General features: G+C 40.8%; 1 protein-coding gene across 3 annotated transcripts; it reads left to right on the plus strand.

Annotated features, from left to right (window-relative positions):
• The first annotated feature begins 2,101 nt into the window (after positions 1-2,101).
• ccsapa (centriole, cilia and spindle-associated protein a) lies at positions 2,102-11,906 on the plus strand. 3 transcript variants are annotated; one of them, XM_028568538.1, is made up of 4 exons: positions 2,102-2,241; positions 4,997-5,382; positions 8,593-8,903; positions 11,635-11,906. In XM_028568538.1, exons 2-4 carry the CDS (start codon positions 5,034-5,036, stop codon positions 11,812-11,814), a joined length of 840 nt encoding a protein of 279 aa, XP_028424339.1. In that variant the 5' UTR covers positions 2,102-2,241; positions 4,997-5,033; the 3' UTR covers positions 11,815-11,906. The 3 variants fall into 3 exon arrangements, with proteins under 3 accessions (XP_028424339.1, XP_028424346.1, XP_028424354.1); XM_028568545.1 differs by having other exon boundaries at positions 2,102-2,235; XM_028568553.1 differs by lacking the exon at positions 2,102-2,241 and adding an exon at positions 2,258-2,338.
• The last annotated feature ends 1,613 nt before the right edge of the window (positions 11,907-13,519 follow it).

Genomic DNA, 13,519 nt, shown 5'->3' on the forward strand with positions numbered 1-13,519 from the left:
ACCCTTAATTAGATTATTATGCTAATTACTCAAATTGCCCAACATGCAAGTTTATACAACCAAGCTTAATTCATCCACTAGGCCTGTAAATTACATTTCATTCATAAAAATTCTGAGGAAACAATTTCTCGGTCCAAGAAAAGTCCAGTAGACTATATGACTCTTTTTATAATGACATACTATATGATAGATAGATAGATAGATACTTTATTCATCCCGAGGGACATTTTAGGCATCCAGTAGCTTAGACAACCCTAACACAACACACACATAGGGCCTAGACACACACATATCTCACATACATAAAAATCACTCACAGAAATGTTAAGAGTTATAAAAAGTTATAAAAATCACTTTCAAGAGTGTGATGGCCTAAGCCACACAGGTTAAACTCCTGTTTTTCCAAATTGTCTTACTGCTTGGTCCCTGACAAAGAGTTAAAGGTGCTATATGGTAGACTGTGTGTAATGGTGGGAGTGCAAAAGTGAACAGTGCAGGGATTGAAGTGCAATAGGTTATTTTTAACTATTAACTATGAATATATATATATATATATATATATATATATATATATATATATATATATATATATATATATATGTTAAGAACTATATATAACAGGAAATAAGTTATAAGATGTAGATGTTATGAATATGACCACAGTCCAGATTGTGTATTAGGGCTAATATAGTCTATAAGACAGTGAGGTGTACAGCAGACAAAGTGGTATAATGGCAGGGGCTGAGAGAGACAGGCTCCTGCTGACAAACTATGACTTTTTTACGACTATGAGTTTGACAACAATGCCCGGTATGTCCCTGATATGCACTTTGACATACCAGTCTGTGACCCACTCCACATCCTCTGATTTTAATTGTTAGTCGAACTAATTCATAATTTGTGCTTTTTTTTTTAACTCAGAAAGTAGGTATAAGTTAATATTAATGAGGTTTATTGACCATGAATTCCAGAAATAAGTGTAACACTAGTGGTACTAGGTCAAGACAAACTGACTTTTTTAAGACTATGAGTTTGACAACAATGCCCGGTATGTCCCTGATGTGAACAAATAAATGATATAATGAACAGGTAAGAATGAGGAAATCCCGGAGGAAACGTTTAATACTTGTCAGCTGTAACGAAAGAAATAAAAAATACCAAACAGTGATTGAAATGATCAGCCATGTGTATCTGTATATCTGTGAGCCATCGAGCGTTAAAAACATCCCTCTCCACTGCTCTGAATCAAAATCTAACCTTGCATAACATAACCAGAGACTCATAATAAACTTTACGGAGCTCTTAAATCTCCAAAACAAATAAAGGATTCAGGTTCAAGTGTTGACATAAATCCAGCAGCACCTGCGAGCCAAACTAAACAATGTCATGATTTAACAACAGTCATCCTTGGCAGCGGCAGGGAGTTTGTAATGCAGGCTTCTTTTTTTTTTTTATGTTATACATTTGTTTCACCCCCAAAAACCCACGTTGAGAAAACCCCAATGACATCACTATGACATCATCCAGATTGCTTTTTTTCCCTCCAGACAGCATTATAAGGAGAAAATAAACATAATAAACACCATTATTTCCCATTTTTTTGGGATCAATAAAAAAAATAAAAGCAATCTATATATCCATCTATTTAACCTTTAACAGTAAAATGAGTTTAACTGATCTATTCACCTGTTGTCATCACTCCACAGATGGAGGCAGAGCACGCATGCGCAGTCCGGTTTCTGCATCTTTACTTGGAAGAAATCATATTTCATTCTTCATTACTACAAAATAATCCGCTCTGCTCCATCAAGCCCGCGGGAGTTAATCAGGACTGTACCGGAAGTATAGCCTGCATCTTTCAAAATAAGGCTTAAGATCGCATAGCAAACTTTTCCACATTATTTTCGTTTGAAGGACCTAAATAGTTCAACAAGAAAGTCGTTTTCAATCGCTGTATGGCCACACATATGTGGACAGTAGCGTAACAGAAATCCGAGTGTTTCAACACCAAAGGGAGAATAGAAATGATAAGTTTGACGTTTCCTCGTAGTTTTATTGTGAAAGTCTACGCCGGAAGCTGTTGGCTTTAGCATAGCTAGCTTGTAGCTCGGCTCTAATAATCAGCTCTCGGTGTTTGCGGTCAGTCGGAGAGAAGCGGAGCGATGCTAGGCGTCTGACCGTGGCGCCGAAGGGACAAACGGGGTTTAAAATCCGACCGGGTCGCTCTGGAATGAGGTCTGGGTGAGTACAATTATAACTGACTTTAAATATCTAACCGTTAGCCCTACATTTAGCTATAAATCCTCACCGTGTTAACAAACGGGGCTTAACGGAGCAGGTGAACATGGCTGTAGGCTGTTTTCACACGATAACTGTCCTTTTAAAAACCTATATTTACACACTTAATGACTTTCTTAAATCTTCAGCAGATAAAACTATCTTTAATTTTCATTTTTGCAGTGTTTTAAAGGCAAAGATTCTGAAAATACGATGTTATTGGGGTGTGACTGAGGACATGAAAGCCTTCAAAATAAGAGTTTCAGTTAAAGAAAAATTAAAAACAATACAGCAATAAATTAGCAACAATTGGCTGTTGCCGATAAATAGATGTTGTCCCGGTTTGGTCCTATAGGATCACATGTAGGCCATCTCAGAGAAATTAATAATGAATGTAGCCTAGTTCATTTTCACTAAAGATAACAGCTATTTGAATAATAAAATAGTATGGCATGTGTGTGTAGGCGGGAGGACTCCTGACAGAAATAGATGGTCTGTTGTTGGGGGTGTAGTATGAGTACTAGCAGTAGTAGTACAGTAGGCAGTAAGTAGAGTAGAATTAAAGCCTCTGCTCTGAGGGTAATCTGTTGTGGTGGGAGGTGGGCGGGGCTTACAGGTAGACCTGTTGTGGTGGGAGGTGGGCGGGGCTTACAGGTAGACCTGTTGTGGTGGGAGGTGGGCGGGGCTTACAGGTAGACCTGTTGTGGTGGGAGGTGGGCGGGGCTTATAGGTAGACCACACCAAGTCACAAAGGAAATTTTCAGCATCAAAGACTTCATTTCCTGAATTTCTATACACTTTTATGCAGCAATTTACTGCTAAAATACCGTTATGTAGCCTATGTAAAGAAAAAAAAACACAGATGACTATTTAAAATATGTCAAAATATGATGGAAAGTATGTTGTAGCGTGTCATTGAGCATTTTTAAGTGGGTATACGGAAATGCTGGAGCTTTCTGAGTGGGTATACTGCGTGATACCTGCTTGTCCAACCGTAGCGGAAGCGATACAGTTGTTTTTAAATCAATATTTTGTGTCAAATTATTGATTTATTAGGTCAGTAGCCGTGTAATAAGCTACCCTGCCGGGGTTGTATTTGCTCTAATGACCGGCTCGCTCTACATTATGTGGATTTTTTTTGGTTTGTGGAGCACTTAGGTGCACGTATTTGACGAGGGTATAGGGGTTCTTAAAGTAATACACCACGTTTGTTGAAATAGGGCTTATCACGTCTACCCTGGCTGTAGATAGGTGGGCCAACGCATTTTTTGTCTCAGTGCAAGTAATTAGGTTGTTTTTGTCTTTTGTTGGCTCACTTTTACTCACAACATGCTAACCGGCAACATAGGAATCCATTCACTACGCTAAGCTAACTAGCGGTTGGCGACTGAAACAATGCATGCAAAAAGTGGCCCACCTATCTAGGACTGAAACCCCAATGCATGCACAAAAATCTACAGCTTGGCCCACCCTATCTAGGGGAGATCTAGAGGAGACCCCACCTATCTACAGCTAGAGGAGACTTCCCATCCTATCTACAGCTAGGGGAGACCCCACCTATCTACAGCTAGAGGAGACCCCACCTATCTACAGCTAGGGGAGACTTCACCTATTCACCTATCTACAGCTAGGGGAGACCCCACCTATCTACAGCTAGAGGAGACCCCACCCCTACAGCTAGGGGAGACCCCACCTATCTACAGCTAGAGGAGACCCCACCTATCTACAGCTAGGGGAGACCCCACCTATCTACAGCTAGGGGAGACCCCACCTATCTACAGCTAGAGGAGACCCCACCTATCTACAGCTAGGGGAGACCCCACCTATCTACAGCTAGAGGAGACCCCACCTATCTACAGCTAGGGGAGACCCCACCTATCTACAGCTAGGGGAGACCCCACCTATCTACAGCTAGGAGAGACCCCACCTATCTACAGCTAGGAGAAACCCCACCTATCTAAAAGATAATATCTTAAAGATAAAACTTGCTATAGAAGTCCATTGGGGACCAACTACAGTCATTGGATCTAAGAAAAGGAAAACTTTTTTTTTTTTTTTATGCTGACATTGATTTTACAGTTATTCAGCTTAGGTGGTGCCCAAAACGACTTGGGTGCTGCGCCTAAAGCCTTATAATTGTAGGGAAAACAGTCTGTAGGGATTGCTTCACTTGCAATTTCCCCTCTCTCTTGCCTTGTGATAATAAGCAGACTACAGTTCCCCCCCATAAAACATGATGGGTCATGTTTTATGGGGGAATCCTGTTGAGTGCTGCTTGCACCAGTGGTGTAGTCTGCATCATACGCAGGTATACGCAGTATACCCGCTAAGAAAGCTCCAGGATTTCCATATACCCACTTAAAAATGAGCAATGACACGCAACAACATACTTTGCATTATTATTTTGACATATTTTTTATTGTCATCTGGTTTTTTTTTTCTTCACATAGGCTAATTAAAGGTATTTCCACTGTAAATTGGTGTATAAAAGTGTGTCAGAATCATAGATTGTTAATATTATACAGTCTATGGTCAGAATGCAGGAAATGAAGTCTTTGACACCCAGACCACACCACTATGATATGGCCCCCCACATCCTGGCCTATACATATACAGTACAGTATACCCCGTACATTAGACTACACCACTGGCTTGCAGATGTGTTTTTTAATTTACTTGATAAATGTCGTTGTTTTATCTCCTTCTCTGCTTCCCGCAGTGACTAGAACCAGACAGGAGCAGTAGTAACGAGAACCATGGTGACCAAGAAAATCCGGACAGAGTATATGAAGAAGTTCAGGGATCCCAGGTGGGAGACGTTTTCTAAATGTTACGAGGACTCTCTGAAGTACCGTCTGACCAGGCGGGTGATGGAGCACTCCCACAAGCCCTGGTTCTGGGAGGGCTGGGACAGCAGCTCCGAGTCCAGCGGCTGGTCCACGCCCAGGCTCAGCAGGAACAAAATCGCCCCTCTGTCCCTCCCAATGCCACCCCCTCCCACGGAGGTGAAGCACAGCCCGTCCAGGCCGGGGCCGAAACCTCCTTCTGAGGACGGAGAGACGGAGGAGGGAGTGGGAGAGGCACCGGTTGGAGACGCTGCAGCAGGTGAGGATGAAGAGACTGTTACCGCCACTCATAGGCGTATAGATAAGATTAGAATAGATTAGATTACACTTTATTGTTCCTGAGGGGGACTTCGTCTTGGACATAGTGCTACAATCACTTCACAACTTCTTCACAACATAAACAACACATAAAATAAAATAAAATCAACTTAAAGGTGCCATGAAATGCTGCTTTTTGGATGCTTTTATATAGGCCTTAGTGGTCCCCTAATACTATATCTGAAGTCTCTTCAGATACAGTATTAGGGGACCACTAAGGTCTATATAAAAGAGACTTCAGATACAGTATTAGGGGACCACTAAGGTCTATATAAAAGAGACTTCAGATACAGTATTTGGGGACCACTAAGGTCTATATAAAAGAGACTTCAGATACAGTATTAGGGGACCACTAAGGTCTATATAAAAGAGACTTCAGATACAGTATTAGGGGACCACCAAGGTCTATATAAAAGAGACTTCAGATACAGTATTAGGGGACCACTAAGGTCTATATAAAAGAGACTTCAGATACAGTATTAGAGGACCACTAAGGTCTATATAAAAGAGACTTCAGATACAGTATTAGGGGACCACCAAGGTCTATATAAAAGAGACTTCAGATACAGTATTAGGGGACCACTAAGGTCTATATAAAAGAGACTTCAGATACAGTATTAGGGGACCACTAAGGTCTATATAAAAGAGACTTCAGATACAGTATTAGGGGACCACTAAGGTATATATAAAAGAGACTTCAGATACAGTATTAGGGGACCACTAAGGTATATATAAAAGCATCCAAAGAGCACCATGTCATGGGACCTTTAATGAATATGCATTAACTAAATACTGACAGTCGATCCAGACATTAATCTCACCTGGGTTCGTGCATCATATGAGAATACAGAGACGTATACAACTGGCTTTAGTTTAGTGGAAGAGAATGTTTCCCTGAAATATTTTGGGATAATCTGACGAAGCCCCAGGAGAAGTTTCTTTGTGCTCCTGTGTGAGCGTCACTCTGACAGAAAGAGGCCCAGAGGCTGGTTTACTTCAGGTGAGATGTTGCTAAAAATATTTGTACCAAAGGTTCAGTGATCAGATGGGACAGTTTGCTCCTGTTTAGACACTGAGCTGCAGATATAAAAGACCTATTGTGTTTTATTTCCATGGCATGCATTTCAGACACAGAATATTCATATTCAGCAACATAATACATTGAAAGCCAGTCTGTTATCATATTTGAACTGCTGGCCAAAAGCCACCATGACTCAAACATCCTGTCCCAGTATGCTCTGTAAGGGGCATAAATACACTTTATTATAATCTTCTGAGCAGTGCTGTGTAGGGCTGCTCCCTCTTAGTCGATTAGTCGTCTAATCGGTCGTTTTGGTATTAGTCAACTTAGATTTCTTTAGTCGATTAGACATGTTTTATGCTTTTTTCATGCTGAATGACTTATTTCCAAGAAACACATCTCTGGTAAACACAAGAATTAAAGTGGTGCTTTTAGCATGACTCTTTGTGGAGAAACTCCGATTTACAGATCTGTCGATTAAATCAACTAATCGATTAGTCGGTACAATTGAATGAGTGTTAGTCGACTAAGAATTTCTTTAATCGAGCACAGCCCTAGTGCTGTGATCTGCTGAAACCTTTCCTCTGAAAGTCACGTCTACATAACACCTGAAGTTGCCTGGTATCAGAAAGAGTTGTCAACTCGTTACACCCCGTTTCCCTCTTCAGTCTGACATTGCTCTCAGTCTAACTGATTTCCGTGGGAGAGGGGGATTTTGGTTTTACCCCAAACCAGTTACTAGAGACCAATGTATCCGCCTGAATCTAATGTCATTTTAAGCGGTCATTGACCCTTAGCCGTGCCAACATAGTGGTTTTGCCGGGGTTATACTTCTGTTAAAAAGCTTCCGCATACAGTACAGGCCAAAAGTTTGGAATTGTTGAACATTCAATAACTAAAACTCGGCTTTTTCAAGGTTTATTTTGGAGATTTCTTTTCCATATTATTATCGCCTTTTTCAAGCTTGCTGCTACATACAGCACAGGCCAAAGGTTTGGACACACCTTCTCATTCAATGTGTTTCTTTATTTTCATGACTATTTACATTGTAGATTCTCACTGAAGGCATCAAAACTATGAATGAACACATATGGAATTATGTACTTAAAGGAACATGCCGACTTATTGGGAATTTAGCTTATTCACCGTAACCCCCAGAGTAAGACAAGTCCATACATACCCTTCTCATCTCCGTGCGTGCTGTAACGCTGTCTGAGGTCTCCAGCATTAGCTTAGCCCAGCACAGATCCTGCAGGTGACTGGTTCCAACTAGCCTACTGCTCCCAATTGTGACAAAAGTGACAAAATAACGCCAACATGTTCCCATTTATATGTTGTGATTTGTAGAGTCACAGCGTGTACAAAAAACAACGTAAAATGAGACACAGCCGTCTTCTAACAGTAAACAAACTGGGAACTATATTCTCAGACAGGCTTGCTGCGAGCATATCACTCCGCCCAAGTACTATATTCTTCCGCCTGAGAATATAGTTCCCTATGGCGCCATTTTGTTGCTACCTGGCCGTCACCTCCCGTTAGCATCCCATTGACTTCCATTCATTTTGGCGCCACTTGGCAGCGAATAACTTCACATCTGAAGCGTTTAAAGACTCTATTTGTCCATTGTTTATTTCTAAAGAAACACAACAATGTTTAAAAGGCTCCATTACCTTGTACCTCACGTTATGGCTCCGTAGCAGACGCTTTTATAAAAATAGGCTATTGGCGATTTGATAACTCTGCAAACCCTTGGTGTTCTCTCAATGAGCTTCATGAGGTAGTCACCTGAAATGGTTTTACCTTCACAGGTGTGCTTTGTCAGGGTTAATTAGTGGAAGTTTTTCCCTTATTAATAAAAAAGCAAAGGGTGGCTACTTTGAAGAATCTAAAATATAAGACATGTTTTCAGTTATTTCACACTTTTTTGTTAAGTACATAATTCCATATGTGTTCATTCATAGTTTTGATGCCTTCAGTGAGAATCTACAATGTAAATAGTCATGAAAATAAAAAGGAAACGCATTGAATGAGAAGGTGAGTCCAAACTTTTGGCCTGAACTGTACGGAAAATCTGTGAGATATTGTTGCCTCTGTGACTCTAACCTGCAGTGTGTTCTGTGTCCTGTGAAGTTATAGAGAACGGTGTGAATGAAGCCAGCGGTGGTTCAGAGGACACGGCGACAGACAGCGGCCCCGCTGACACCACGTCTTCTGACGGGGAGCCCGTAAACCCGGGACCGAAGCGGCGTCCCCGCCGTCGCACGCCTCGGTCAGAGCCGGGACACCGGGACGGTTCCCACGACGACAAACCGGCTGTCGTACGCAAACCGCCGAGAGCGAAGAGCACGCCGCCGGTCATCACCAAGGAGGAGAACCGGAGACCGCCCGGCCGACTGGACTGGAACGAGAGACAGACGGAGGTCAGACGGACGCCGAATGACGTGAGTGTTTGTCCCGATGAAGACACTTTTACTCTACGTTCATTAGGCAAAAACAGCAAGTTAAAGGTCCCATGACATGGTGCTCTTTGGATGCTTTTATGTGGTCCCCTAATACTGTATCTGAAGTCTCTTTATATAGACCTTAGTGGTCCCCTAATACTGTATCTGAAGTATCTTTATACAGACCTTAGTGGTCCCCTAATACTGTATCTGAAGTCTCTTTTATATAGACCTTAGTGGTCCCCTAATACTGTATCTGAAGTCTCTTTATATAGACCTTAGTGGTCCCCTAATACTGTATCTGAAGTCTCTTTATATAGACCTTAGTGGTCCCCTAATACTGTATCTGAAGTATCTTTATATAGACCTTAGTGGTCCCCTAATACTGTATCTGAAGTATCTTTATACAGACCTTAGTGGTCCCCTAATACTGTATCTGAAGTCTCTTTTATATAGACCTTAGTGGTCCCCTAATACTGTATCTGAAGTCTCTTTTGTATAGGCCTTAGTGTCCCCTAATACTGTATCTGAAGTATCTTTATATAGACCTTAGTGGTCCCCTAATACTGTATCTGAAGTATCTTTATACAGACCTTAGTGGTCCTCTAATACTGTATCTGAAGTCTCTTTTATATAGACCTTAGTGGTCCCCTAATACTGTATCTGAAGTCTCTTTTATATAGACCTTAGTGGTCCCCTAATACTGTATATGAAGTCTCTTTTATATAGACCTTAGTGGTCCCCTAATACTGTATCTGAAGTCTCTTTTATATAGACCTTAGTGGTCCCCTAATACTGTATATGAAGTCTCTTTTATATAGACCTTAGTGGTCCCCTAATACTGTATCTGAAGTCTCTTTTGTATAGGCCTTAGTGTCCCCTAATACTGTATCTGAAGTATCTTTATATAGACCTTAGTGGTCCCCTAATACTGTATCTGAAGTATCTTTATATAGACCTTAGTGGTCCCCTAATATTGTATCTGAAGTCTCTTTTATATAGACCTTAGTGGTCCCCTAATACTGTATCTGAAGTCTCTTTTATATAGGCCTTAGTGGTCCCCTAATATTGTATCTAAAGTCTCTTTTATATAGACCTCAGTGGTCCCCTAATACTATATCTGAAGTCTCTTTTATATAGACCTTAGTGGTCCCCTAAAAGTGTCGCACTGCTTGCTCTTGAGGGAATTACTGTAATTGTTGGAATTGTTGGGGCTTTGTAAATTATAGAGTGTGGTCTAGACCTACTCTATCTGTAAAGTGTCTCGAGATAACCTATGTTATGATTTGATACTAAATAAAAAATTGAATTGAATTGAAAATTGAATTGAATTAATACTGTATCTGAAGTCTCTTTTATATAGACCTTAGTGGTCCCCTAATACAGATACAGTATTAGGGGACCACTAAGGCCTATATTAAAGCATCCAAAAAGCAGCATGTCATAGGACCTTTTAAGTTGATTTTTTTAACATGGACGGCAATGCCACAATAAGAGCAACTAGATGGCAGTTTGAGTTTCTCAGAGTTTATGAGGCACAGTTGAATGCACCATTAGTTTAACAAGGTACACATGAACGCACAATTTACCGTCGGAGCCCACATGCTTTACCTTTGTTGTTTGTTTCCATAACTCGCTCACCGCCGGGGAAGGCAAAATGTTGCCACACGGTGTAAAATCTTATTTTGAACATTATTGGTTAATGATTGTTTTAATATTCTACAAGATTATTAATTTTGTCCATGTGCAGATTCAAAAGGCTCCAAGTGAAACAGCTAGCAACCGTGAACTTTCAGCCTAGTAGTTTTATTTTTGAAAGAACTCCAGCTCCTCATTTTGTTTTACCTTTTAGCAGATAAAGTGAAGAAGGCCATAGAACTGTCTGAACCGTGTCTCCTTCTGCCTCCTGAGATAAACTCTTGTTTAGGCTAATGAAAAGAACAGGAGCAGAGGGGAAGGTGAACGAATGGTGTGACTGTTAATGATGTCTCTTTTCAACTATGGCCATGCTAAAAGATAAATTTAGAGGGGTGGCTTAACGGAGGTTTTACGTTAGAAAGACATTTTCAGTATATTTTAGATTCTTCAAAGTAGTCACCCTTTGCTTTTTTTGATAACTCTGCAAACCCTTGGTGTTCTCTCAATGAGCTTCATGAGGTAGTCACCTGAAATGGTTTTACCTTCACAGGTGTGCTTTGTCAGGGTTAATTAGTGGAATTATTTCCCTTATTAATAAAAAAAGCAAAGGGTGGCTACTTTGAAGAATCTAAAATATAAGACATGTTTTCAGTTATTTCACACTTTTTTGTTAAGTACATAATTCCATATGTGTTCATTCATAGTTTTGATGCCTTCAGTGAGAATCTACAATGTAAATAGTCATGAAAATAAAAAGGAAACCCATTGAATGAGAAGGTGTGTCCAAACTTTTACTCATACTGTATATTGATATAATATCAATATATTGCCCAGCCCTACTTAAATGTATCTATGTCATTGTCATGCTGGTGCTTAATGTAATTTAAAACAAACATTTTGAAAAGAGGAGCAGCTAAAGAGTTAGGCTGTAAAGTGCCATGAAGCCCCGGAGAGTCTTTTTCAACGCGGCTCGCCTCTCGGTTCCCGGGACACCGGAGACGTGGAGCCCTGTCACCAGAAACTCTGCAGACATTAATAATGAAACGCCCCGGTGTGTTGTGCTGCCCTCCTTCTCTCTGGTTTCTCCCCTCAGAGCAACACGTCGGACGCCTGCGTTCAGACGCGCCGGGAGTCCGACAAACGCAGCTCCAACGTGGAGCGGCGCCGGGCTCGGTCGGCCGACCTGGAGAAGACGAGGCGGTCGCAGCTCACGGTGGCGGACGATCGCTGGATGACCGAGTACATGCGCTGCTTCTCCGCCCGGCTGAGGTAGAGACTACAGATGGCCTGAAACCATTTTTTGCTTCCCGATACCGATTCCGATACCTGAACTTGCGTATCGCCCGATACCGAGTACCGATCCGATACCAGTCTGTCACATATTTTATTATGTTTTAACAGCTGTATACTACTATCCCTGTATGGATGTGATATGATGTATAACAGCTGTATACTACTATCCCTGTATAGATGGGATATGATGTATAACAGCTGTATACTACTATCCCTGTATAGATGGGATATGATGTATAACAGCTGTATACTACTATCCCTGTATAGATGGGATATGATGTATAACAGCTGTATACTACTATCCCTGTATGGATGTGATATGATGTATAACAGCTGTATACTACTATCCCTGTATAGATGGGATATGATGTATAACAGCTGTATACTACTATCTCTGTATGGATGTGATATGATGTATAACAGCTGTATACTACTATCCCTGTATGGATGTGGGATATGATGTATAACAGCTGTATACTACTATCTCTGTATGGATGTGATATGATGTATAACAGCTGTATACTACTATCCCTGTATGGATGTGATATGATGTATAACAGCTGTATACTACTATCCCTGTATGGATGTGATATGATGTATAACAGCTGTATACTACTATCTCTGTATGGATGTGATATGATGTATAACAGCTGTATACTACTATCTCTGTATGGATGGGATATGATTTATATCTTTGTGAAAAATGAACAAACACAAACAATGAATGCCCCAGAACTTTCTTTTATTATGCAGTTTGAGAGTCAGTTATAACGGAAAAAGAACATAAATAAACTACTTTAACGTAGATTTTCTTTAGGGCTTTATTACGTGGTATCGGATTGGTGCGTAAACTCCAGTACTTCCCGTTACCAGCGTTTTAGGCAGTATCGGATACCAGTATCGGTATCGGAACATCTCTAGTAGAGACAGGTGTCGGGAGACAAAGGGTGAACCGTGTTGTCTGGTTATCGTCCATCAACGTCTTTTTAGAGCGAATCGCTGCTGTCGAAGGGAAAAGAAACACCCCAAAATCTTTCGGTTTAATCTAAAGTTCATATATATGGTCATTCGTTTATCAACGTGGCATCATGACTTTGCGTAAACATACAGACCACTTTCCTAAAGCCAAATAGCTTAGAAAATAGTGTTAGCTGTCAGTCCTTCCACAAAAAGTTTTTTTGTGATTGTTGCGGGGGCAAAAATCCTTGATTATACGGCACGTTTTCTTAAAAAATGCGATGGAATATGCTTTATGATATTTATGCAATTTTATGCGATGAAATTGCGGGAACTTGCAAAAAACTGCGGTTTGATGAAAAAGAGAAAATAAAAAAGTCGCGTAATTACGTCACTTCATAACGTTCCCATGGCAACAGGGGAAAATGGCTGCTCTTGTGTGAAGTAAGCGCAACATTTTTCAACTTTCTGCTAAGAAAAAAATGCGGGGGTTATGAAATCATGCAAGCCTCCGCATATTTTGCGCAGAAATCGGCAATTTATGCGGCGAAGGTGTGGCGTATTTGAAAAAATTACTTTGGATGATTATGCGTTTGATTATGCGATCGCATAATCGCGTTTTGGAGGGAATGATATGTACGCATTTTGAGCTATCCACGTGTACGTCTACGCTGTATACAGCGGATGTAAACATACACCACGTAGCCACGTTACGTTGTCATCGCGAG

The sequence above is a fragment of the Perca flavescens genome, chromosome 2, assembly GCF_004354835.1.
Source record: "Perca flavescens isolate YP-PL-M2 chromosome 2, PFLA_1.0, whole genome shotgun sequence".
NCBI classification, from domain to species: domain Eukaryota; kingdom Metazoa; phylum Chordata; class Actinopteri; order Perciformes; family Percidae; genus Perca; species Perca flavescens.

Bases quoted from the DNA above. Each gene is read 5' to 3' on its own strand.
- ccsapa (XM_028568538.1), top strand. From the start codon at position 5,034: ATGGTGACCAAGAAAATCCGGACAGAGTATATGAAGAAGTTCAGGGAT. The intron at 5,383-8,592 runs GTGAGGATGAAG...TGTCCTGTGAAG, and splicing joins GGTTGGAGACGCTGCAGCAG to TTATAGAGAACGGTGTGAAT. The intron at 8,904-11,634 runs GTGAGTGTTTGT...TTCTCCCCTCAG, and splicing joins TCAGACGGACGCCGAATGAC to AGCAACACGTCGGACGCCTG.